General features: G+C 40.5%; 1 protein-coding gene across 2 annotated transcripts in view; it reads left to right on the top strand.

Annotated features, from left to right (window-relative positions):
• The window catches only part of LOC113163135 (myosin-2 heavy chain-like), an 81,876-nt gene that overhangs the window by 31,975 nt on the left and 22,590 nt on the right, over positions 1-27,311 (top strand). For both annotated transcript variants that reach the window (XM_026361491.1, XM_026361490.1), the window contains exons 7-16: positions 10,475-10,642; positions 11,953-12,132; positions 16,275-16,358; positions 16,660-16,827; positions 16,950-17,033; positions 17,817-17,984; positions 21,253-21,354; positions 21,538-21,614; positions 21,914-22,058; positions 23,491-23,728. In XM_026361491.1, coding sequence (XP_026217276.1) covers positions 10,475-10,642; positions 11,953-12,132; positions 16,275-16,358; positions 16,660-16,827; positions 16,950-17,033; positions 17,817-17,984; positions 21,253-21,354; positions 21,538-21,614; positions 21,914-22,058; positions 23,491-23,728 — 1,414 coding nt within the window. The remainder of the gene's footprint in view (positions 1-10,474; positions 10,643-11,952; positions 12,133-16,274; positions 16,359-16,659; positions 16,828-16,949; positions 17,034-17,816; positions 17,985-21,252; positions 21,355-21,537; positions 21,615-21,913; positions 22,059-23,490; positions 23,729-27,311) is intronic.

The following is a 27,311-nucleotide window of genomic DNA, read 5'->3' as shown; positions in this document are numbered from 1 at the left end:
GTTTTTTTTTTTTCACTGACTATGATTGTCTTTGTTTTAAAATGTGAGGCTGCTTATTTATTGACATAATTTCCTCTCGGTAAAGGGCCCGTGTCTGTAAAACACATTAAAATCACAATGCAATCTTTGCTAACCCAGGAGCAACATTATTGTTCTATTATACTCACTGAACAACAGCATCCCAGCCTGTTTATCAATCCAATATCTCATAATGTGCTCTCTGCCTGGTCATTTTGAATATAAAAAGATCTCATACTGTTATTGTACCATATTTCCTATATTTAGTATTAATCTCTTGTTCTGACATGAATCTGACACATCCAATATGATATTTGATTAGTTGGTTTTTGTTTTTTTTTTCTTTCTTTCCTTTTTTTTCATAGTCTCCAGGTGCTATTGGATACAAGTGCAGAGCTGGTATTGTGTTGGCTGTTTCATCTCAGTATAAAAATGATTTAGTGTGTGCTCAGCACACAGTGTCATTGACTAGCTTTAATTTCACTGCAAGGGTGGGCTTTATTACTCTGCTGCTCTCTGAATGTGAGTGTGTTTGTGTGTGCCGCGCAAGAGAGAAGGAAACAGAATGAATCTTTCTGTGCATATATATTTGTGGCTCTTCATGCTTGCTGGCATAGCAGCGTGTCTCACCTGTGCACACAAATTCACTTGCGCACGTCGCAGTATATATTTTTTTTTTATCCGTGCCTGCTGTACATCCAGCCTCCTCAGCATGTAATTTCTCTTACTACTATTACTATTCAGTTGAAGAATCAACTAAACCAACACATGGAGCAACTCTCACATCACACTCAGGGCAAACCGGTGGTCCCAGTGCCAGAAACAGAGGGGCTCTACTTTGCTGTGACAAACCTTACTTCTGATCAAATGCTACAGAGCCATAATCATGTTTGTGCCACTGAATTCTTTAACCTTTCTATGACCCCGCTGAATGCCAGCGGCCCAATCACAGAACCTAATTGAATCTGCTCGGCGGCGCCCCCCCGACTGATGAAAAAATAAAATTGGAGGTGAAAAATGAATACAGCAGCAGAGAGAGAAAAAGAAGGAGGTAATGCTGATGGAGGAGGGAGGAGGGAGGGTGGTTGCACTGCGGTTTTGTAAATACATAGATTTGTTCACAAACACACACACACAGTGACACCTTTTTCAATCCTCTAGTAAAATGGGGAGTGGGAAATGACAGGGCTAGAAAGACAGAGAAGGAGAACGGGAAAGAGAGAGAGGCTGGGCCCGGGTTTCTCATTACCCCCTCGGCCCATTCAGAGGATATTCCTATAAGATAATCTGATTTATTTGCAATTTTCCTTTAAGCGGCTTAGTGTTTACCTCCAAGATTAATATTTTTCTCTGTTATTAATATCAGACTGTAATTAGGAGTGATGTGTCTCGCTCGGCACTGTTCCGTGGCCGCCAGGCAGCTAGCTGGATGAAACTCTTGTTGCAACTCTGTGATCTAGTTTCACAAGACAATGACAAAAAAAAAAAAGAAAAGACAAAAGCAAAGGAAGTTTTAAAAGAATGAAAGAAGCTGCGGGGTTGGGATGTAGAATCGCAGCTGCAGCATACCTGCCTTTGTGTCTGAGGGTGCGTGTATGTGGGTGTGGGTGCAGGACCATACGAATATGTGAGCGTGTATTTCTTTAGTTTATGTGTGTGTGTGTTTGGGTGTGTGTGTGTGTGTGTGACAGTGTGATGGTCTTCTCTGATTGATAAGGTGTCTGTGCTGGCTGCAGATTGCTCTTGCTGATTGCTTCTGAGAGCTCCAGCTGATTTATAATCAGAGCAGGATGAAGGATTGAGCTGTGGATTGCTTATCTGTTTAGCCCCCTCACAACATAAACCGACAAATTATCATGTTGAACTAACACACACACACACACACACACACACACACACACACACACACACACACACACGTATTTGGGAAAATAAAATCGTAATAATGTGGACCTTGTTATTAAATACACACAGACACACACACATACATCACATAAATGTAATTTTGCTGAGGCGCACACAGACACTCGCCACACAGAACATAAACAGCTGCTCATTAGCACAGTCATATTTTCATGATTGCCCAAATGAATGCAGTCAGTCTCATTTGTTTACATGTGCAAATGTCAATATCAGATATACTGTAAGTCAAAGATAAGTTGCAATTAACCTGTTTTGCACTGAAGAATGATTTGGAAGCTTTGTATGAGTGTGAGCTGTACCTGACAATCAGCTGCTCTTCTGCCTGCATACTGTAACTGCATGCCTGTATGTCTGCACAATAGCTGACATACCCCAGACAAAAAAAACACAAAATAAAACAAATATGTAGACTTTCATTTCGCCAGTTGGAGTAATTCCAATTGTATTTAACGTATTGTTTTTAAAAGTAGCTGTTTCTTGTTTTCTGTGAAGAGGGTGGCATATTATGTGAGACTAATTCCACTTGGCAAGCCACACTACAAGCCAGCAGGTTTAAACGCTGACAGGTTTAGTATGCCCTATGGCACTGTGACAGCTCTGTGTGCGCCTGTGTTTGTCTCTGCGTCTTTCTGTCTTTCTCTCCTTTCCCCTCTCTTCCCATTCTTACCTCTGTCTGCTTATAACACACACACACACACACATACACACTGATGAATGGCAGCAATTAGATGGGGAAACCAAGCATGTGAGGACAGAGGAGCGCTGAGGGGCTGCAAGCGCTGTATGGAACGTTTGTGCGTGTGCCGTACGCGCTTGTGTGTGTTTGTAAGGTTTTTTAGGCTTGTAATGCACCATTCACCTGTCTAAATATCAACACTGTCTCTAATGTCACTGGACAGTTGCTGGGGTGGGGTGCAGTTAGTCGTGGGGCATTAACATTTGCAATCAGTGACCAAATGAGAAACAAAAGTCAGGATTACAACATTATCACTTGCAAAAATTAATTGCTCATGGGACTAAAGCTGGAACAGAAATGTTTTTTTTTTGTATTTCACAGCAGTCGCATTTCTGTACAAAAAAAAAAAAAAACATTATGAAACTGTATGGACAGAAGAGAAATGCTTGCACTTTCTGTTTTCTCTTGCTCTGGTTCCATTTCAGCCTACAGAGCTGTTTAACCCAGTGACACTGAGACCTTGAGCTTTCTCAGCTCTTCTATGCACTTCCCATTGGAGGAATAACCTTCTCACTCCAGTCAGAGCAGCAGTCACTTCTCATCTTCCCTTACAATGTTATAATGTTTTTTTTTTTAAGAAATTCCTCACTGCAGCATCTCTTCTACAAATCAATCACATCTCTATCTACTCCACTTGCTATCTAATAAACAAATCTCACCCCTTACTTGCTTAGGATTTCCCTGCTTTTACCTACTATTTTACTGACTGTCTACTTGCATGCCATCAAGGAAAGACTGTACAGGTAACACGGTCTTGTGTTTTAATCATCTTGAGGCAGTATGGGGATTCTTTCTTTTATTTCCTGTTTCATATCATATTTTTTCTAACCTTACTTTAGTGCTAGGTGAGATGGAAGTGCTGTATTGCATATTTGAAAGTTACTATTTCATAATATACAGTAGTCAAGTAATAAAACAAAGCCAAGTCGAATCTGGTTTATTCATATAAAAAAGAGTTAAAACACATTTCAAAACAGCGCTACGTTACCAAACGATGTGTGCAAAACAAATATTGTAAAACTAACTCATATTGACAACAGTGTCGCATGTTTCCCAGGCTTTACAAAAGTCAGCTGCATACAGCCCAACTTTCCAAAAATATATCATGTATCTGTCGGTTTGTTTGTTTTTTTTTGTTGTTTTTTTATTCCAAGTATTTCTGCAGGGTGAAATATGTGTGAGAGAGCACTTTTGTGTGTGTTTGTGTTATTAACGGTTTCGCCTTCATGCCAACTTTTTGCTCCTCTGATTTATTCTTTCCTCTGTAGGATTGTGCAGATTTTACAAGCAGGTGTATGCGTCCGTGTGTAGATTTGTATTTATGACCAGTGGAGACGTGTGCTAGTCACAGCTACTGATGAATTACTTCACTTCTGATTGCTTACATCACAAATCACTCCCATATTATAACCGTTCTCATGCTAATGTGGCATCATATATATGTGTGTGTGTGTGTGTGTGTGTGTGTGTGTGTGTGTGTGTGTGTGTGTGTGTGTGAAAGAGGGAAAGAGAGAGGTCATGAATACTCGTGTCTACAAAGTGATGCAACCTGTTATTTACATATAAAAAAAGTGTACACTGAGTTCATACAGTATATGTAGCCCATCTGTAGTGTGTGCTGTATGTGTATTATGAATGAAAGAGTCAGAGAGTGTGTGTGTGTGACTATGGTAACCCTGTATCGCTGGTGAGCTCATTTCTCTCAGAAATCAAAGTTAAATGGGTCATCTATCATGAGAATATGTGACTGGGACACTTGTCTCTGCCACGCTTGCTATGTGTGTGTGTATGTGTGTGTGTGTGTATAAAGTGTATGCGCACAAAATGCAAGGTGTGTGGTGCAAGGGCAGTGCGTGTGTTCTACTGCAGCTGTGTGCACCCTCTTTGTGTGTGTGCATGTGTGTATGTGGCGGCCTCTTGTCTTTGCCTGCACTATGATTAATGGTTTACATTGGGCTGTTCATCCATGCATGTTTCTTGGTTTATCGTTTTATGCTGTCTCCAATTAAAGCTCCATAACTTGAGTGATGGCTTCACGCCAGTGTCCATCAATAGAGGCCATCTGTGGCCTCATGCATTCAGGATATGGAAGCCACACACTAACTAATATCCTCTTGTGTCAGGGCCATTGGGCAGTTTGTGTGTGAATATGTAGATGTGTGTGTGTGTGTGTGTGTGTGTGTGTGTGTGTGTGTGTGTGTGTGTGTGTGTGTGTGTGTGTGTGTGTGCATGTAGTGAAAAATATTCTGTATTACCAATAAACCCTTGAACTAAATCTAGTTGTACTTTTTAAAATCTTATGTTAAAACAATTGAAAGGAAGTATCCCCTATCTAGGAAAGAGGTAGGGGATACATTGGGCGTGTAAGCTCGCTCATGTGTGCCATGCACAAGCGTGCACGCACAGCACAATATCATTTCACGCAATATTATTTCTCATATAGCTGTAATGACATTAGGCCGATATGTTGATTATACTGTCAGCAAACAGCAGCCTGCTGATTGGGTTAGCATATTACCTTATATCACATCCCTCCATTCATCCCTGTGTTTTTTTTTTATTGGCCTCATTTTTCCAAATCACTTCCCACTTCTCCGGTTTCCTGGGCGAGGTTCCAGGCTATGCAAGCAGGTGATGTGGAGTAATATGATGATGGGAAGACACAACAATGCAAGGGAGGAAAACCTAAAACTTAAAAAAAAGAGCAGCTGTTGTTGTTGTGTGATTACAGGACAAAGTGTGAACTTGTGTGCAAATGTAGGGATAAATTCATTTGCAGTCACACTGGCAAAACGCAAATATTTGCACACAGCTTGTGTACGTGATGGTTTCTCCTCAGAAAGTGTTTTTTAGTGAGTATTATTAACAGGTGTAGATACTAAAAGGAAAAAATAGGCTGTGATCTACTAAAGATCGGGAATAAGAAGGGGGTGTGTATACTGTATGTGTGTGGACACACACACACACACAGACACACATACTGTACATAGTCTGTCTCATAGTTTTGTGTTTAAATTGTGAGAAACACAAAACAACAGACGCAGTATTTATGTTATAGTGACTGAGACTTTTGGGGTTGTTGGGCTCTTAAACTCAGAAACATGAGCCTGTGTAACTGTCAAGATAGGGAATTTCACTGCAAATTACCAGTGGTGTTATTGGATGTTTGTATCATTTGTACAGGTAATGATTTAGCTATGCATAGTGTACCGTAGGACACACAGGCAGTAAATGGGGAAAAGATAACAATAACTCACATCAGCCATCCCTAATATATAGGCTGCTACACTATGTCATGGGTATATGACACTTGGAGGAAAAATGAACTGTGGTTATCTGGGGGGGAGAAAAGGCTTTAATATTCAGCAGTAGCTGAAGGGGTTGGGGGAAGGGAAAGAAGGTGGACCTATGGATGCAGAGGGGTGGGGGGATGAAGATGGTGGAAATTAATCAGTGGTATCATCTCCATGGGTATTTAGCTAACCACCAACCTCAGCACTTTAGACCTCTTATGAGGGAGCTCCTACTGTAGCTGCTACTATAATAAAGCAAACCCACTAAATGCACCACTCACCATGCACAATGCACCTCCATGCAAATACACACACACTGACACAGTGATCACACATCAGACGTACAGCTCATCACCTTCTGACAAGATCTGTGTCTTCCAAAGTCCCGCTCCACTATGTGTGTATGGCTAAATGTCTGCATATCCATCCTAATTTATACTTATATGTACACTTGGTATAATCTGAGTGCATTTGTACTGCTGATGGTGTACAGATGTTTGTGTATGGTGTGTCCCCGCTTAGACTGCTGTTCATACTGTAGGTGTCACCACCACTGACTAGGAGCACCTCACAAACCTTGCCATGCCCCATGATAACCTGTGTTATTTGCTTCATCTGTTTAATACTGAAAAGCTTTAAAGCCAATTAAAAATTGTATTGCATTCTGAAGCTTTGGCTAACATTATTGCTTGACCCTTGTGGATTGTGTGAGCTATTTTAGCTATGCTATCATAGCGCTTCAATCAGTTTTCCACCCACTTATTTTATACCCTTTCAATTATACAGATTACCAATGCTGCTACAGCTTATTGAGCTGTACTTTTGATTCAACGGCACCCTGGCCCATTGAGGCACAAACACTGGCAGAAATACACACACACTAACACACAAGTGCACACCACTTGATCTGCATATCATTATGCTTTTGATCGGATGCCAAGGTTTCGCTGAGAAAGACATCAGAGTCAAATGGAGCGAACATGTACACAACACCTGTAGGATTTGTGTGTGCGTGTGTGTGTGTGTGTGTGCCTGTGAGAGAGGCAGCTGTGAAATCTGCACCTGTTTAATTCAATTAGCCCTGTTAATGTATTCACACTGCCTGCCAAAAAAGCGTGGCATTAATGAGCTTGTTAGACCAATTAGTTAATTAATTGTCTGTATAGCAGCAGCTTCCCAAAGAGCTGTGTCTTCATTATCTGATGGCTGCCTCCTGTTGGATCATTGAATGAGAACTGATAATGTATTGCTGTCACACTGCGCTTATGAGCGTGTGCGTGCTTGTATGTCTCCTCAAATGTCACATATTTCTGCATATACAGTAGGTATTTGTCTGTCTGTGTGTGGTACGCTCAGAATATGGTGGCCAATATCAGTGTGCATATTGCAGTGAAAGGTTATGTGGGGGCCGTCACTCCCACAGGTAAAGACAGAGCAGTCCTCCTAGCCACTTTCTAATCTCTCTTTTATTAGAAGTTAATATCTTGCCTGCTCTTTCTTACTCCACACTCCCACCTGCTTAGAAATGGCCCCGCTCCATCTTTTTAATTCAATTATATTAGCCACCCTCTCTCTCTGTGTGCCCATAACTCTGCAACTCGCATCACTCTCTCACACTCAATCGCTCTCCTTTTTTTTTTCTATGTCTCTCCCCATCTCAGCCCTCCTTCCTTTGTCCTCGAATGTTCCATTTCTATTCATAATCCTAGATAGAGGATAGACTTTGGCCAATCAAGGATTTGTGCAAGCTGCTCTCCTTTTTTCTTCTGCCTCCGCCTTGGTGGCAAAAACATATGATGGCTGGAAGGAGAGCGAAAAAAGAAAAGATGAGATGAGGAGGAGAAGAAGAAGTAGGCAGAGGGCAGGAGTTGAGAAGAGGACCCCAGGGGTGAAACTTTGATTGCTAAAGTAATGAGACTTGATCAGATTGAAGTTTCTCTCTCAATAGGGGCTCTACTAATATGAAAGTCTAAGGCTTAAGCACTCATTTGAAATAAAATCACAAATCTGATACTCTTTCTTCCGGACTCCAGCCAAGGTCCTATATACTCCCCAACTGCTGAATGAAGACCTCACACAGACCACATGGGAACTTTTAATTATCTGTGATGGTAGCAGGTTTGGATCAGAGAAAAATCACTGTAATGTATTAATTATGTAACAATATTATGTATACAGTTCTGAAAGTCACTACTATATAGACTATATGTTATAGGAGGGTGTCAGACAGACTTTGTGATCCTTAACTAGCTGCTCACTTAATTGAGAGGACTGCACTACAGAGGGAGGCCTCATAGAAATGTGGATACAGTTTCACGGACTAGTGGGATATATAACAAATTAGAAACAAAGACATAAACAACAAAAGTACCTTTTTTATCTACCCTGTTTTCAAACCATTGGGGAATGTTGCTGCTTATAATTTTCTAACATTAATATGATGTTGATGCTCCTCAATGTGCAACACTGTATTTGCAAATAGGTACAAGTTTCTGTTTCTCATTATTTACATAAAGGATCAAGATAAGAATGATGAGAACATTTGTAGACTTTTAAGGACCTTAAGTATTGTCATCACTGCTGTACTGGAACACATAACAATATAGTGCATGTCAGTAACTGAGACAAATAGTTAGACGTCTAGATTCCCATTCAAATGTCTTTAAATAACACAGCATAAAAACAGAGATTGCTGTACAAAAAAAGCATACAGTGCTGGCCATAGTGTACATAATACAGTGATAGGCTTTGCTAGTGGCTAAGTGTAGGTAATATTTTGATATACTGTACATGTATATAATGTCTATTTTATATGGTGTTTTTTTCCTAAAAGCATAAATTAAAGTCATAAGTAAGTGTTGTAAAACAGTGGATATCAATACTGTAAAATGTGTTTAATAATGAATGCCTTATTTAAAAAAGCCTGGAAAATGTGCTCTTTGCTTCATAACAGTTTTTCATCTGAAATCCCTCTTGCACTATAGATGGCTTAATGTACAGAAGATGAACTTTTGCCCGCTTACTGCGGGTAATATGTTACATTGTACATTTGCAATCCACTTGGCTGAACCTCTGAAATTCTCACGTTATTGTCTCAGGTTTGTGAAACTTATTTTATTTCCCAATAGTCACACTAAAATAGTTGGAATACCCAGATAAAAGAGTCATTTTAATTCACTGTCATTATACCGGCTGCCCCGTTGCTTGTAATTGTTACCATCCATTAGCCTTGATGTCGCTGAGTTAACTGCATAAAAGATCACCTTCAGCTCATTGTTACAATACACTGGATGATATATATACTGGATCGTCTGGCAAGTTCTCTGAAGGAGGCAGAGGTGGTCTGCATCAGTGCCAAGACACAACCACAGTCCAGAACCAAAGTCTGCTGTTAGAGGAGATGACAACAGAGCTTTAAAGAGATCTGTAGTAGGTCTTTCTGTCTCACAGGTTTCCCAGTCTGATGAAAACGTACTACACAAGGGCGTACTTCACAGAAAAGTGCATATGCATGCATACATGTAAACATGTTTGTGATTGTGTGTTTGTATGTGTGCTGGCTGTCTGCAGAGGCTCCTTACTAATCTAACACAGGGCTCATTTAACACAGTGCTAATGAATAGGAGCTTTGATATGGCAAGGGGGTCTGAACCACAGGCCCACACACACTGACATTCATGCATGGGGTGAGGAGTTCATCCACTGTCTGCTACCTTGGTAATAAGTCTCTCTGCCTCAATAATTACTTAAGCGGTAAGTTATGTACAGTAACACAGAGAAACAATTATTTTGTTTTATTTTTATCTTCCATGGTGTTGCATAGCGTTGTCCTGCAGGGTGCCCAGATGGTGAGTTACATTGTCCATCATGGAGGTTGATGATAACAGTATGGGTGGGTCAAAAGATGGTTGAGGATAATGCAAAAAAAAAAAAGTATTTCCATATTTTCATACCAGTGACAGAGAAACTATGACCTCGCTTGATAAAACATGTTTAGGATTTTTCCTGCTGGAGCTGCTGCACACCATGCATTCAAGAAATCTAACATTTTAAAAGGACAGTGGTCGCTGTAGCGGGAAACTGACCACTGAGGGTGTGGAATCAGCTTAATTACATAAAAGCGATTAAGAACTTGTCTTCTCTGAGGTAGGGTCATGTATGTTAGGAATTATTTACTTTGACATGCATTTTTTGACCTTTTAACTGAAATATCTTGACAATTATTTAGACTTTGTGAAATTACAAGAACCACTTAGTCTATTTAAGACAGAACAGTTCTAGTCAAGTGTAAGAATACCTCCATGCTTTTTCTGTTTGCTCTTTTAACCTTTACATGGGCACAAAGAAGGTAAAACCCTACAGACTGCACTATTAGCAGGTACGAACAAAACGTATGTAAGGCAAATGAAACATGTCAATGGGGTATGATGGTTTGTGCATGTGTTGTATATGTATTCATACAGTACAGGCGGTCCTGGTGTCTGTGTGTGTGTTTATTCGTTAGATCAAAGAGAGAGAGGAGCATTTGAGGCAACTGGACCAGGATGTGGTTGGTTTGCGAGCCTCACAGGACTCTCTGAAGAAAACCTTGGCTGCGCGGGAGAGACACACACAGCAGCTGGTTGAAGACAACACACAACTCAAAGAAAGCCTGGCCACACTGCAAAGCAAAGTAGGTAACTCACACACACACACACACACACACACACACACACACACGTGCAGGAAGGGAGCTCTCCCTTAAATAAGGAACAGAAATGGGCAACCTTCTCAGAATGAAATCCAGTCAGGTACATCTGGGGATTATCCTCATTTTTTACTTCCTTTGCAGTTAATCATCCATGCTTCTTCCCCTCCTCCCCCACCTTCCCTCTCCTACCCTCTCTCCATATTTAATAACTCATTGCCACCATCTTACCTCCACAGAGGGTTGGCTCATTGTACAATAAAGAACCATGTTCGTAAGGATACGCTTAGCCAGGAAAGAGACCAAAAATGGAGAAGAGGTTAATTATACGTCTTTGCTTTCTTTCTTTTTTCCTCACATCTTGCTTGTCCAGTCTCACCTTTGCCCCAGAGAGAACCAGTAGTAATGAATGGGAACATTAAAGAGTCATACGCATGATGAATGGAATGGCCTTTAGGTTTCTCTCGGTGTCCTCTCCTTTTTTTTAATATATATATATATATAATTCTCTCCCTCTCTGTCTGTCTCCCCCTGTATTTCATTCTCTCTTTTCTATTTCTCCTCCTCTCAGCCCTCTAGGTATATCAGAGTGGCGCGTGACAGTGATGTGTTTTAGGCTTAAATTAACCCATTTACTGTGTCCTTGACCAAACCAAGTCATTCATCTGCTACTAGTGTTTTACTGTTTCAGGTGGCTACCAACCAACTAAATGAAGTACTCTGTACATTAAAACATGTTACTTGACTGATGGAACACTTGAAACACTCTCTAGATGTTGACTTTATGCTGTTGCCTTTCTAGCACCAATTTCCCTTGTACCTTTTTGACATCATTGGTAGACCAGTTTAAACGTGGTCATATTTAATTTTCATTTACGAAATATGGTGTTTTCCAAAGGCCCATGTTAATAAAAGCATATTGTCACTCATTTCTGATTGAGGGCAGATAGAAACAGCACAATGAGAAGTACTACTCTAAAGTAGTGTCCTATAACTTTATGATGGGTGGTCTTTCTGTTTTACTGGTCTTGAGTTCAAGCTTTTACTGTAAGATTCCCCGGTCTCATACAAAGCCTTTATGGTGTTACCTTTCACTGCTGTGGAGACAATGGAGATGCAGACGTCCCAAAATTATTCTCTCCTGCTATAGTTCTCCTGCTAGAATTTCAATCTTCTCCTTGTGTGCCAAAATCTCACTTTCAGCCTTTGGATAAGGTTAAAACCATCAACAACCTGGCAGACTCTACCTATTCTTCATTTCTCTCCCTTTTTTTCTCTCTTTGCCCACCTCTCAGTTACAAACTAGTGAGTGCATGTTGAGCCATCTCAGTGAAACCTTGGATCAGACTACATGCAGCCTGAAGACGGAAAGACAGCAGAAGCAGCAGATCCAGGACCAGTTGCACAGTGGCAACAAAGAGGTAGAACGTCTTCAGCAGGAACTGACTCGTGTGCATCACACCACTGAAAAAAGGGTAATTGGTTTCTTCCTCAAGGTCTTCATTCAAATATTACATTATGAAGTCTTGTACAACCTTGCTTGTCCAATTTTGCCGTTTTATTGTTACAATTAAAGTGAGACAAGCACATTTGACTTCCCTGTTGTTGGCCGTGTAGTGTTGACATTGATACATTATTAGCAAGTTGCTCACATGGTCAAAACATATTTTCTACAGAAAATGGACAGTGTCAAAAAGAAAACGGTTAAAATGAAAATACACAATTTCCACAGGATGGAGATGAAATATAATATTCACTTTAATATAATGCATTGTCTTTTCCCACAATGGGGCTGATAAGAGGGGTCGCACAGGTGAGGGATTCATTTAAATATTCTTTTTTCAAATGTAATATTCACTATGACAGGCATTGTCTATTTCTACAATGGTGCTGATAATACGGTTTTAGATAATGGTTAATGGGATATTCAGATATTTAGAGCCTTATTAAAAACACACATTTTTGACGAAGACAGAGAAAAATTTGCATTATTCTGCTAAAATGGGATTTTTTTCTTTTCAGTTAGCACTAACGTAAAAAACTAAGGTAAAACTCCAAAATAAGATGGTCACAAATGCTACCTCTCCTTTTAGACTTTTTTCTTTATGCTTTTCCCCTTTTGTGATGTTTCAAAAGCATATGTTAGTGTTTACTGGTTTGTATTTAAGGCTAAATTGGCCGGGTTGGAAAGATACTTTACTCCAAGCAATTAGTGAATTTCAAGGGCTGGGATTTGTAATAAAAAAAATAAAAATAAATAACTTACAAGGTTCATTTCTTTTCATTGGCAATCCAATTCACTGACAATACTCATTTCAGAATATTTTTTGAGGTTAGGGTTAAGGTCAGGATTCTGTTGGCTATCAATGAGGTTATTGTTGCAACAGTCACTGGGTTTATGAGCACTCATTTAAAAGACTAAATGCTCTATAGCTCGTGTTATTCAGCAAATGGGCTTTGGTAAAATACCATGTTTTAATTAAAAATTTCTGAGCATATGTTTGACTAATTCACTCTGGAGGAGTTAACATTAATTAATATGTCATCTGAATAAGCCATTATTAAATACTGGACAAGTGTATTAGATTAAACATAATGTGTAAAAATTACCTTTACTTTATGTCTGAGTGTGTGTGTGTGTGCACGTGTGTGTTTGTGTGTGTAAGTTTGTGTCTTTCATGTTTGGATTGGTAAAGTCAACGGATGGACCATTACACAGTGTCCAGAGATCTGGTTTCTACTCAACATCTGGCTCCGCTTTGTGGACCACAACGGCTTTTTTCTCTGATCTATTACTAACTCCTTCTCTGTCTCCCCCCCACCCTACCCTCACCCTCACCCCCACACACACCCACACATAGACATGCACACAGTTACTTCATGCATTCATTCATGCACACTTCATTCCATCATTGTATGGAGAGTGGTGGTGGTAGGTGTGTGTTGAGGAGAATGAGCGTGCCTGCTTCCCATTGAATGTAAGTGAAAGTGAGAGAACTTTATATTAAGTATTTTCCTCTGCAGCTCTAAATGTCCTAACATTAGCACAGCTGAACAAACACTCTCCCCTTCATCTGAAATGTACTCTGCTGATTCACTCTCCCTCTCGCTCTCACCCCCTCTCACTTAGGATTCTTTTCTCAGAAGAATAGGATAGCAGTTTGCCTTTTCTGTAGAGAATGACAAAGAGTATTTCACAAACTTTTTTTTTTTAGATCTGGGAACTGGGATCAGAGAAGAAGCAGCACTGGTCTGACATGGAGGCCAACCCTCCACTGCTGTTTTTTGAGCTTGGGCCAATATTTCTGCTAGAATCTACCTAACAACTAAAGAAACAGAAAAATGACTATGGAAATCCACTACATAAAAACATGCTCGCTTCTTTTGTATAAAATTCTTTATGATGTCTTTTTTAATCCTGTAGTCTATTTTTCTCTGTATCCACTTTTACTCGACGTCTATTAGTGGATCTGTACATCTCACTGATCACCATCATACAAATGCCACATGTTAAAATAGTCCTACCATATGTTTTAAGTGTTATACTGGGTCCAAACGTCCCCACTGGGGAACTTGAAAGTGGTAAAGTCATTAACATGACAATGGGCCTTTTCTCAGAGATGATCTGCTTCGTCTCCCCACGACCAAAAAACAAGTCACATGGATAGTTCTCTGGAGGGTCTTCTGCTAAATGCTCAGGTCATAAAAGTCCACAGGACAGGGAACAGGGGAGGAGAGGCAGTGAAAGAATGGTGTAGTGGAGGGTGGTTCACGCCTCCAGGGTTGGACTAGGACAAACACTGGTCCTTCTCACAATGCTTTACAGCCCTACAGAATGGCTTACTGATTCTTCTCTTTCCCCGCTTTCTATCTTGATCTTACTTATTGCTCATTTCTTTTCTTGCCTTGCCACTTCTTCCTTACACTCCCCCACCACCGCCGCCACCCCACCCCCAACTGTTCAAATAATATTTCTCCCCCTCCTGTCCTCCTCTCCCCCCCTCTTTTTTCCCTCCCTCTCTTTATCTTGTCATTGCCTGTCAGTAGGGATTCTATCTGAGTCTTGTGTGCGTGCGTATGTGTGAACACATTGAGACTGAGATACACTTAAGAGCTCATTGATTTAAAAATACCTTCGATATTGGAGGTCCCCTCCTGCAGATTTGTTCAGGAGCTTATCACACACGCATAGACATCCACGTAGAGATATGCATAAACCAAAGCACCACTCCAAAGTTTCTCCTTAAACTTTGTGATTGACCTAGTTAGCGCGTCGTTTTGACAAGTTGTCTGTTTTGACACGACATCCTCCAGTGTTTATCAACATCCATTCTGCCTATCACACACTCACATTGGGAATTCGTGCACACACACACACACACACCCAAAGATAAATCAAGCTGAGATTTAAAAATTGTCAAGAAGCAAGTGTTGTATTTGCTGAATGACTTGCATTTGTAAGATGGCAAAAATACTCTGGTCATTTTTCTGTGTGCATCAATGTGTTTTGCAACTATTTTATCTGGTATCTATGGAATGCAGAACACCACCTGTATTATTCCTGTCCAGGGCATGTATAGAGGTGTGTATGAGGTATTTTCTCTCTCTCTCTCTCTCTCTCTCTGCCACAGCTCAGGTTTGGCACGTTTAGTAAGCCTGGCTGCTGACGGCCAGAGTTGAGAGTTCAAAGAGCCAAGTTAACTCCATCAATCCCCTTGGACAGTTACAAACGAGCCCTCAACTCTGGTCAAAACAATCCCTGGATCATGCAGGACAGGCAGAAGGTGGGGAGGGATGGAGTAGGAGAGGGTGAATATTTGACTCAGTTCAGCATGAAGGACAGCAGTGGAAACTGCATTTAAAGTGTAAACCAGTAGTAAATGTGCAAAGTCACACTGAAAAGAACAGTTTCTTCGTTATCATTGATGTTGCTGAGTTTTTCAGTTTCTGTAGATGAAATTACCAAATGCACTTGGACCCCAAATGCCAGACCTTACTATTTATCTGTGGTGATCTAGTTGTCATTTCAGCTTCTAAGAGTTTGAAGGAAATTTTGAACATCCTAAAAAATCCTAAGCAGAAGCCAGAAATGTCCCCAAATATGCCAGGAACCCATTTTTCTCTAAAATGGACGGCACATAATGGCAGATACCTGGCCACGGCGACTGACCTCAAACAGAAAAAAATAAAAAACGCTTGACAAAAAACAGACTCAGCGAACACAGATAGAGGAGCTAAAAATGTCAAAAACATTTTCCCCAGCCAACTTGTTAGGAATTGCACCCACATGAAAGCACACATATTTGGCATGTAACTGAAGTGGGTAATTAGTGAAGGTCACCTAGGAAACAGACAAACACAAGCATTTGTCAGACATACTGTATACTCAAAACAACCTTTCCCACCACCACATCTATTACAACTATATTTTATCTCTAGTTATGTAAACAATGACCTAAGTTCCCCTTTTTTCTGAGATACAGTTCGTGTTGCCAGTGACACGAGGTTTGATCCTTAACATAATGTTACATTATCGAAACATCATCAAACAGAGCATCTGCGCTTTTGCAGTTTAAAAACTCACAGCATGAGGACTTTTTTTTTTTTTGTCTTCTAGATACAGAAGAGAGAGATAAAGATGTGTGCGCTGGTGAAGGAACTCACAGAGAGTAAGAAGCAGCTCTTTGATTGTCAGAAAGAGGTAAAAACAAGAGCTTCATTATTCATGTTACATTTGAAAAAATAACATTTAGTTCATGCCTAATGTTTCAAATAATGTCAATTTAAATTTGAATCATTTGAATTACAGATTTGTATATTGACTCTTAGTAAATGCTGAGTGACTTGTTTTATCCAAGATTAACAACATTGCTTTAACCTCTCAGAGTGCTACTTAAATTACATTTTAATTTATTTTGTCATTCTAATGTGGATGTTGTGAAGTCAGGTTAAACAGCATCATATCGACTGAGTGTCCCGATTTCATTGTATGTGTTTCCCAGTTGCTCAGGAGAGAGAAGGATTTGGAGAAACTGTGTGAGGAGAGGGATGAGCTGAAGGTCAAGATGGACAGCCAGAGCAGAGAGTGTGTCCACCTTAACCAGACCAGAGAGAGACTGGAGGAAGACTTGGCTCTGAGCCATGAGAAACTCCACACGTCGCACCTGGAGGTCCATCTCTCTGTCTCTACATGTGTTCATGTGTTTGTGCATGTGTGTAGGTCATAGCTACGCAGCAAAATCTTTAACTAAAGAAGCATAATGGACTAAAACTATGTTTTCTGTGTGCTTAGGTGCGAAGCAGAGATCAATTAATTTTGCAGCTACGAGCAGAGATGAAGGCCGCTGTACAAAAGCATCAAGGGACACAGGAGCAGGTGTGGTGACTCGTTTCTGTCTATTGTATGTTGATTTGCATTTTTATGTGTCCTGGTCAGTGCTTTTAATGACTGCATTTCTGGTTATTTTGTGTGTGATTTGTGGATATGTTCACGTTATTCTTGACTGATGCAGTTATGAGAGATATTGCTGAACAATACTCAATTTTAAAAGATCATGTCCCTTTTACTGATGCTGATTTAGCTTCTCTAATCCATGTTTGGTGTGAAATATGTTCACGCATTTGCAAGTGTTTCGGTTTTCTGGGTTTTGTTTCAGAGCTTAAATTCAATTCTAGGTAGTACTAGTACAAGAGTATTAAACCAGTCTTACTATTTTTTTCCTTTCATATGCAGCGGCTAGGTTGAGTGTGCACCCTTGTTCTTTGTTTCAACAATGCCCTGCTTTACACCCACAGAGTTGCACACATCCACTCGAGGGAAGTGCCCAAACTAGCAACACTCTTCTACTGTTGGCTACCAGGCAGCTCCATTTGAGCAATGGGAGCACCTTGGTAGCACCGTTCTCAAAGACTCCTCAAAAGTTGGAGCAAAGGAAAGGGGAATTGTTACTCATTCATGTCTGCTGTGTCCACAATTTCCCAGCTGATCCGGAGACTAAACTGGGAAACTCTCTGACTCAAGGCTTTTTCCCTCATTTTAGGCTACTGCCGCCCCCTCGCTGTCTTTTCTATCTGTCTGTTTGCGCTCTGTATGCCTACATAAAGTTGTTCCATTTCCATTCTTTTTAGTTTTCCTCTCTTTCTCTTTCTTTTTGCTCAGGTGGCAGCACTGGAGAGTGAGGTGAGACATTTAAACCATAAGGTCAGAGGACACCAGGAAGAGGCACGTCAGTTAAGCAAGAAGATCAGAGATATCGAGCACCTTAAAGACCAGAAGGAGAAAGAGCAACAGGAGCTACATGATCAGCTTCACACTAGTCAGCAACAGGTAGGGAAGAATTCTCTCCTCTCCTCACCCATGTACACCTCCCCCACAGGCGAAATCTATAGATCAGTTGAACTCTGACATGGAAGCTGCGAAACAGCATCACAAGATTAATGCGAAACGCTAGAAAAGAGTCATGCTTCACAGCCGAATGAAGCAGAACACATCTGAACTCAGCCAAATACAAAGCAGGCTGCAGGAGGAGAAATCAGAGGTCACTTAATTCAAGGACAGTTTAGGTGTGGAAGGCAGGTCTTTTGTGCATTCAGTGTTAATCAGATGAGCAGCAATCCAACAAAACAATGTAATGTGAGCATTAAAAGAAGAATCATGCATTTATTCATCTGAGTGCGAGTGATCTAAATAATAGTAGACAATCAAGTAGTCTGTGTCTGACAAGATCAACAAACAGAGCCATTCACAGTAGACAAGCTTTGCAGTCAACATACATGTATCGCCATCTATATCAAACAATAAATTACCAAACAAGACAAGATGAACCCTCTGTTTGTCAACCTCTTCTGTGTTTCCCAATGGGAAACAAAGACGATATTCAACAAACGGAGAGGAGAATAAAGTTATTATCAACCGAGGGTTCACTTGGGCGGTCATGTAACAGTCATGAATACTCAAATGGAAGGCCAAAAGAGGTTCGTCAGATCATGAGGGTCAAAGCGATGTGTTTTCTATCATGTTTAATGAATGTTATTTGTTTCTCTAAAGCACAAGCTACTTATTATGGTCACAAGAAAGACATGCTGTTCCCATTAAGCCTTGTTACTAGGCCTTTCATCCAGCAACAGAAAGAAATGATAGATCCACCAATTGCATTTGGACTCTGATGAAGTTGATACACTAAATGGAAAGAATGACAGATGGGAACAACGCAATACAGAGAGGTCTACTAGGTAAAGTTGGCAAATGACACACACACACACAGTCTAAAGTACTGAGTGTGCTTCATAGCGAGACTTTAAAACTATTACATTGAGTAACCTTGGGTAAAACATTTGCTATTAGATTCAAGCGTTACATGGGCTGAGTCAATGGTTTTAAATAGTCCACGCCTACACAATCTCCTCTCCTCTTCTCTTCTCTTCTCTCCTCTCCTCTCCTTCGCTTTCTTCCTTTGCATGAGCAATTTTTCTACTCAGTCATGCTACCTTCTACCAAGTATTAGTCTTAGATGGGCTCAGTTAATCCCTGGTTAAACCAAGCTGCAGTGAACCACTGAAATCTAACTAGTTGGCTGTCATTAGTTGTAAACCCTCATGTTCTGATCCAGATTACAGCGGGATTAATGTGGATGAACTCAAGATGAGTGTTAGAGCGGGTTTAACTTTCTCAACCTCTCCCCTTGAAAGGTGAGCTGTGGTAGGATTCCTAGTGTAGCACCAGGATTAAGCGTGGTTTCACTTGCTAGGTTTCCTTTTCATTATGACTAAGGTTACTGTGGAGCAGTGCAGTATATTGCACCATGTTAGACAAACTAGCATGTGTATATTAAGACACGTTTAGTCACAACAAAGCACCATGTAAAGTATCCTGTTCCACTGTTTGTAGTGTTGTGATAATAATAATGTTGGCTGTTGCTGTAATAGTTTAAACATTTCTAGTATTCAGTATTTATTCTTCTTTGTTTATCCATACATTAAGCCTTCCCAGTGCTGTATTCATCACTTATTTTCAACGAATCAGCAGCTTAAAAGAGCCAAGGGAGGAGCTGAATAATGCCATTTTGCAAGCCTAGGAGCAGAAAGACACTAGGTGCATAGAGTTAAAGGGCAAGTTGAACATTTGAAAGAGGAACTATGTTATTCACATCAACAGGTGCTGTACAATACATCTGTATATTAAACTTCTATTTGCTCCAGGCATATTTAATTAATTTTGTTGAGTGTACTTTAGAGCTGTGGGTAAAAAACTTCCACCACCACCCTGTTCACTTTGTTTAAAGTTAGGGAAGGTAGTCCCAGTTAGCAACTCTTCCTGGGAAAGAAGAGTTGGCTGGGGCGGCGGTACCAGGAAAAGGTTGGCCAGTGGGAGAGCTCACAGGAGGCACTTGACCAGTTGACAGATGAGCTCCAGGCCAATCAGAGCCTGCTGAGGGACATTCAGCACAAAGTGGAGCACTTGAAGAATCTGATGGGATCCCTGCAGGAGCAGGTGGACACACTCAAACAGGAAGTCAGAACACATATGTACATGTTAGCTGAGGTAGACACAGGCAGGAACACATACAGAGCAAAAGCTGTCATTTATCTCAGTAAAAGTATCACCATTTTTTTCCACTATGCATTTTTATCAATCGCAATTTTCCATATACAAAGGTACAAAGGTGTATATAACACGTGAAAGTAACATACCTTATTCTACAGGTTGATTCCTTTTAAAATCTTGATGCAATAATCAATCTTCTATTAATGACCATGACGATGTTGGGATCTTTAGTACCACTGCAGGGTAGTTTTTCATCTCAAAATATGGTATCAGTCTTATTTCAATAATCATATTGTTTGTATGTAGTTTTTATTGGACCTTTCCTGGGTCCTCAACAAGAAGATGTGGATTGTGTCAGGGTTAACTCAAATGCCTTTCTTTGTTCCTGTGTGTGCATCCAGGTGCTTGCCTGCTTCATTAATATTGTCTGAGCACATGCATGGGCATATTGCTTTGTGTGTGTGTGTGTGTGTGTGTGTGTGTCAGTGTACACATGCATATGTCCATGTCTATGTAAGTATGCGCTTGTGCATGTGTTCAGTGGCGTGTGTCACTTAATCTTTTCTCCTTTTTCTCTGTGTTTTATATTTACTACGTCAGGCAACAAATGAATCATCTTTATTACGGAGAAATTTAATTTGGATGATCTTAACTGCTGCCGCCAAGGTCAGACGGGCAGAATGTCATTTTAATCCAATCAACTTTAATCTGTTGGTTATAAAAGAGTTAGGCTGTTGAAGAATGGCTGTATCTCTGGCCCTTTATTACACTCGCTAATGACTTTGATTGTGAGGCACCTATCAAGAGGTTAGGGGTTCTTATGGAGCTTCACGTCCTGCTAATTCTCTCTCTCATGCCAATGTTGGGCTCAGCTAACCCTAAAATGCATCCTTTTGCATTTGCAATAAAATCGATCGCGGTTTTTCTAATTATTATTTTAGTTTCTGTTTTATGTTGTTTGCAACTTGGTTTTCTGTGTATAGCTAAATCATTTTAGAACAGCAAATATATTTTTCTCTCTACATATTTCACTTGTTCTCTCTGCTCACAGAAACTGATGTTGGATCGTGACTTACAGCTATATCAGCACAGTCATTCTCATTCTGATGACGAGTACCTCAGACTGGCAGTTCACAGTCAGCAGCTACAGAAGGTGAGGTTATAGATTGTAATTTCTTATACATTAAGACTATGGAAAACTCGTAATTTTTGTATGTAACAAATAAAAAAACACTAATACATTTGTATTCAGATTTAATCCTATAGTTAATTCAAATACATGAACAAAAGAACACATCTACATACCAGCTTCCACATTTTTTATGTTTCTTTTCAGCGCTGTACTGAGCAGGTGGAGCGCCTTGCAGAGTGTGAAAAAGCTATTCTTCAGATGAAGTCAGAGCTGGAGAGACAGTAATAACAGAGTCTATAAAACTCTCATTCTCCTCTGCTGATCCTGGTTCCTGTCCTTGTCTCTCCTCTCATGCCCTTCCCATCTGCCTCCACCCCCTACTCTATCTCTTTCTCTTAACAGTCAGCTTACCAACTGGCACATAGTAGCATACTATATATTGCATGGAAAATCAATTTAAATTATTTCTTTAATTTATTGAATCTGATATATGATTACATTTGGCCTTTTATTGTGTTTATTGGTATTCCTGACAGAGCAATTGAGACTGGCCTGTCGTTTTTTTCTGTTTTACCCATAGAACCAAGGAAACAGCAGGTCTGAAGCAAACTCTTTCTGCATCCCACCATGTATACCTGAGCAATCGCAGCCAGCTGGAACAGGAAGTGTCACATCTAAAAAAGGAAGTAGGACGCCTAGAACTTGAGCTGGCAGATACTCAAAAGGTATGTAAGGCATATCTGCTGAACTGTCCTCTAAATGAGAGAGACACATTATTTGTCTTTTTTCTCTCTGCTTTTGAATTCAGAGGATCTGGTCCATTATCTTTTATTGTTACCTGCAAATAATTCCCACAACAGGAACATGATCTAGGGATTCAATTCAAGTTCCCAACGAGGAGTACTCCACCCGTCTTCATCAGCACCACACATCCACCACTTGTGATTGTCCCATGATTACTTGGCAGAAACAAATTGCCTCGCCATTAATTAAAGCACCAAACGGTGCCAAGGCTGGTAAAATTGACTCCAATTAAGAGCTCAATGGGACACTAAATATTCAAATTACTCAAAGTGGTGACTGTAGCCTGGCAGAGTGCCAAAATTGCTGGCAGTTATAGACACGTTGTGCATATATGTGTGTTTATGTGTGTAGCCTTGTATGTGTAGATCAAAGTGGGAACATTTGACTTTGCACACTACACATGTCATGCTTACCAAGATCATATATGTAAATCAACATTTGTCCTCACAATCATACATGTACATGCAGAATTGTACATAAGGAAACTCTGTCCGCAGTGGTTTGCCTCTAGGCAAGAAGGATCTTGGCTCTACCCTACTAACTGACTTGTTTCTTTCTATCTGGACTTTGCATGTTCTCCCAGTGCCTTCCTGGGTTTCCTCCCAAAGGCATGCAGGTTAAGTTAATTCACAACCCTAAGTTGCCCACAGGTGAGAATGTGAGTGTGAATGGTGTGTGTTATCACAGTCTGTGATGAACTGCGAGTGTACTACTGCGAGTGTAGTCCACCTGTTGCCAGCTGGGACAGGCACAGCCCTCTAGAGTTTATGTGGGTATAGCTAATGGATAAATGGAGAATCTTTGCCATAGAAGGAAATGGATTATGAATCCAGACTACTTGTATAACGTGTAGAACATGGGTGGCTGGATAGTGTAGTGGTAAGATTGGCGCACTCCATGCAGGAGACTGGGGTTTGAATCCCGACTGTGGCCTACCTCCAGTAGGGGTCCTTGGGCAAGACTTCTTTACGCTTACCCGTAAGTCTCTTTGGATAAAAGCATCGGCCAAATGTAAATGTAGGACTTAACTGTGTATATATAAAACACAGTTTTTCAGAGCTTTGAACAAATACTTTGTCACCTTGGCTGAGTTCTTCTAATAGTGAAAGATTATTGCAGGAAAAAAGTAACTTTTATTGTATTTTTCTTCTTTAAAAATACATTGATAACAAATTCATTATACCAGCTTGGATAAATGAAAATCCAAGCAGTGACTGAAAATCTAATAGAAAGGGGTCACTCAAGATAAAGTTTACAATCCTTTGTAAGATCCATGATCTGAACAGGGCATTAAATATCACACACTAAAGAGAAAGTCATTGATTTGGTGTTGGACCTTTTCTTATGCTGCAGGTTCACATGGATCTCCTCAGGCAGTCAGAGGAGGAGCTGAAGGAAGCCCGACAGGAAGTTTTAAGGAGGAGCAGTGAGGTAAATGTACAGAGAGAAGAGGTGAAAAGACTTCAGGACATGTTACAGAAGGAGGAGAAGAAGTTGAGGAGTGCTATCAGAGATAACCAGAGTCTGAGCACTTGCATCAGGCAGCTGAGCCAAGAGCTAGAGGAACTACGCGGCAAGCACCAAGTGACAGGTAACAATCACTCAGTTAACTCACCAGTTACTTATATTTTATTTTGTTCATCCATCTTTCTAAGTAAAAACTCATATACATGTACATATAGATTGTGCTTGTTTATTCATAACATAAATACTATACTGACATTAACCTGCTTTTGGCTGATGACCAGTACAACCAGCTTTTGTACCTGGACCTGCAAATAAAACATAACATAACAACATATTTTTTTTTATATTTAAACAAGTTGATATATTACCTCTGTTTACTGTGATCTTCTTGTTATCCTGCTTTTAATATTCGCTGACTATAAACATTTGCTTGCCACATTCTAGAGGATCTATACAGTGTCCCTGCCTTTCGTTGCAGAACAAGCCACACTGCTGTTAGCTCAATCAGTTAGCTCAAATTAGCCATTTGTGGCACAGCAATGTGGTGATTCGGTTGCTAGCCGCCTGCACGCAACTCTGACACACACACATACACACACCCTGTAGATAGGGGTTTGATTTAATGGCATACTGCTTTGGCTGTATGGTAATGATCTGGTTTATGTGCCTGTGCATGCGTGTCTGCGTGCGCCTGACAGTGGCCTTTGTAGTAATGTGTCAGTGCAGGAATGGTGATAGCTGGGTCTCTCTGAGCACAGAAATGTCTCATTAAGAATTAACGTACACATCTACGGTCATGCCAGGCAAACACCTCACATACACATGCACATAGCCGTTTCACCCAACTCCCACTGCTTTAATTAGCACATACACACTCGCTCTCAGAGGTACAAATACACACACACACACACACACACATACAATCACCTATTGTCCGCAGAGAGATGAATCTGAGGTCTCTCTCTGTGGTAGACAGTGGCTGGCTTGCTCGGTGAACACTGCTCATTAACAAGATAGAGACAGAAGGACATTGCTGTGTAGCTTGGCCTTTGTCTGCGATCAAAACATATTCCCTCAACTCTAGGCTCCACACAAAACCACATATTATTCAGCTTTTACCTTCAGCAAATACAATCCAGCAATGTAGAGCCTATTGTAATGACTTAAGAAGAATCAAGATGCATTATTATAACAAAGGAGGCATTGTTTACCTGGATATAGCAGTGGCCTGAATAGAGTGGGTGAGGAGTCAGCTTGAGAAATTACTGTCATGAACAAAAGGCCTTTTTATTAACATGAAGCCTCTGTCGAGGTTCTTTCTGTATTTTGAAAACATTGTCTCGAGTAGCGAAGATTCTTTTTACTGCATGATAACAGATCTGCTCGAAGGTGGAGTGGATTGTAAAAATGAACAGGTTACTATATGCAGAGAGGTATTAGATAATGAGGAAGAAACAAGCTGGAGTGGCGGATGCTCACTACAAGACAGTATTCACCATTATGATCTTTTTAAGATGTTTGTTTTAATGTATGCTATATTGCTGTATTTTCTATGTCACATGATGTATAAGGTCAAGGTCCAGTATTTGTGTGTGTGTGTGTGTGTGTGTTTAACTTTCTTTAAAATGACTGAATTACTCATCTGATAAATAATAAGGCACCAAAATCAGCTTTAAAAAGCAACAATTGTCATATCATTTTTAGAGCTAATGTCTAAATGAATATGTGTTGAGCATTTTATTCATTTTTTTTTTGTTTATAACTGTTGCAGGGATGATGATGTGATGGATATTGTATTGAAAGGCCTCTTTGGTCAAACAGAGGGAATGTCAAAGAAAGCAAGGATAGGACGATGAGTTGGGAACCAGGGAAGTGTCATATAGATGAGATTGAAGCGTCTGAAGGCAGCTGGATTCAATCAGACTGTGACAGGAGACTATGAAGAGAAGGGGGAAAAAGGAGTGATTAAAAAGAAGAGGAAAGAAAGTCCTTAAACTTGGCGTGTGACTGTATGTGTCACATTTAATGTCACTCCTCGACAGCATGCGTTTTCTGTATGGTTCACGGCTCAATAGATGTCCTGACAAAACCAAATAAACTGCATATGCTGCTAAGAGTACACACTGGTGTAGACATTGTAACACTCATTTATGCAAGTGATTTGAACTAGTTCATAAGAGAACATTTTGTTTAAACAGATAATCAGTAGAATTTTGCCGACAATTAATGATTGTTTCACTGATTGGTTTCAAAATTGTGTGTGGTATAATCCAAATGCCTTGTTAATTGTTTAGTGGAGAAGGTTTCATTCATCAGCCAGTGAATTCTGATATTTAAATTATGACTGATACTTCTGTCCTACATCTTAAATAAGATGTAAGATGCATGTGAAAGTTGGCCATAATGGGAAATAAATGCGATGCAGTGTGACAACAAATGAAATAACCGCATAAACAAAAACACAATATCCATATTTCCACACTTCCACAAAAACAGAAATGTGATATTACCACCCCTCTGTGTTGCTGATGTGCATTTGCCTAAAGATGATGAAATCATTATTGTGTGTGTATGTGTACAAGCATGTGCATATGTATGTGTGTTTGTGTGCTGCTATCCAATCTGGATCCCTGGACGCACACATGCACAGGCCTCTCTCCTCCAATTCACCTCTATTACTAGCTATAATCCCATTTCACACTCTATCGATCCCCAAAACTGTTGTTCACCGGAACCAGCAGCAAACACTGGCATTTCTCCCCATCATTTCACCACCATTGTTCTTTATTACACAAAGAAGTCCCCCTTTGCCTCAGATCAAACTCAGCCCTGCTGAAATATGAATTATAAATGTATGGCTAATAAAAGAGAAGGGGGAGAAAAGAGAGAGAGAGTGGGGGAGAGAGAGATAGAGATAGAGAGAAGTGGTTGGTGGAAACATCAGAGAAAATGACTCCTTTACAAGAGTCTATTGATCAGTTTCTATCAAAGGGGGATGTCAGACATGAGATTACCTGGCAGTTTGAGCATTAGGTGCCGTGTGTTATAGCCCCGGGCCCTTGTACCACTGCCAGAGGATTGTAAATAAAGCGGAGAGGAGAGAGCAAGAGGGGAGTGTGTTGGGGTGTATGTGTGTGAGTTTTAGATTCAATGTGTGTGTGTGTGTTAGTCTTTACCTTTGTAAGTGTTCACTGTTGTGTGCATACTTTTTTTTTCTTGTGGTGTATTTGTGTGCATGACGGTGTGCGGCTGTGCGCTTGCACCTTTTGGCTTATACCCAACAGCAGTGTTGCAAGCCCATGAAACTTCACAAAGAGAGAGAAGGAGTCCTGGGAGGCTTTGGGACGTCTCTCGGGAGCACCTTAGCCCGTACGAATCCCCCAACAAAGCCAAAGGAAGCCCCTATGAAGCCTTATGAAGCTTTTATGAGGGCCAGGCAGGGCCCAGCCTAGCCCCAACCACTGATTCAGGGTTAGCTGGGTTTTCATCCTTCTCATGTTAAAGGTTAGCTGTGCGAGCAGGGTAATCTGACCACAGATCTGTGATTATAGACTGATGCTGTATGATGGACTTTGAAGTTCGTATGAAGGTGCTGAGAGAGAGATTGAGAGAGAGCTAGATTATGAACTAATGTCACACCTTAAGCTGTGAAGCCAGTATAAAAGGGTCAAGAAAGTGAGAGAGCGAGGGACCCAAGATCTTTGATT

Source organism: Anabas testudineus, chromosome 2, assembly GCF_900324465.2.
Source record: "Anabas testudineus chromosome 2, fAnaTes1.2, whole genome shotgun sequence".
Taxonomy (NCBI): domain Eukaryota; kingdom Metazoa; phylum Chordata; class Actinopteri; order Anabantiformes; family Anabantidae; genus Anabas; species Anabas testudineus.
The sequence above is the reverse complement of the archived record's forward strand: the minus strand, read 5'-3'. Positions and strand labels throughout refer to the sequence as shown.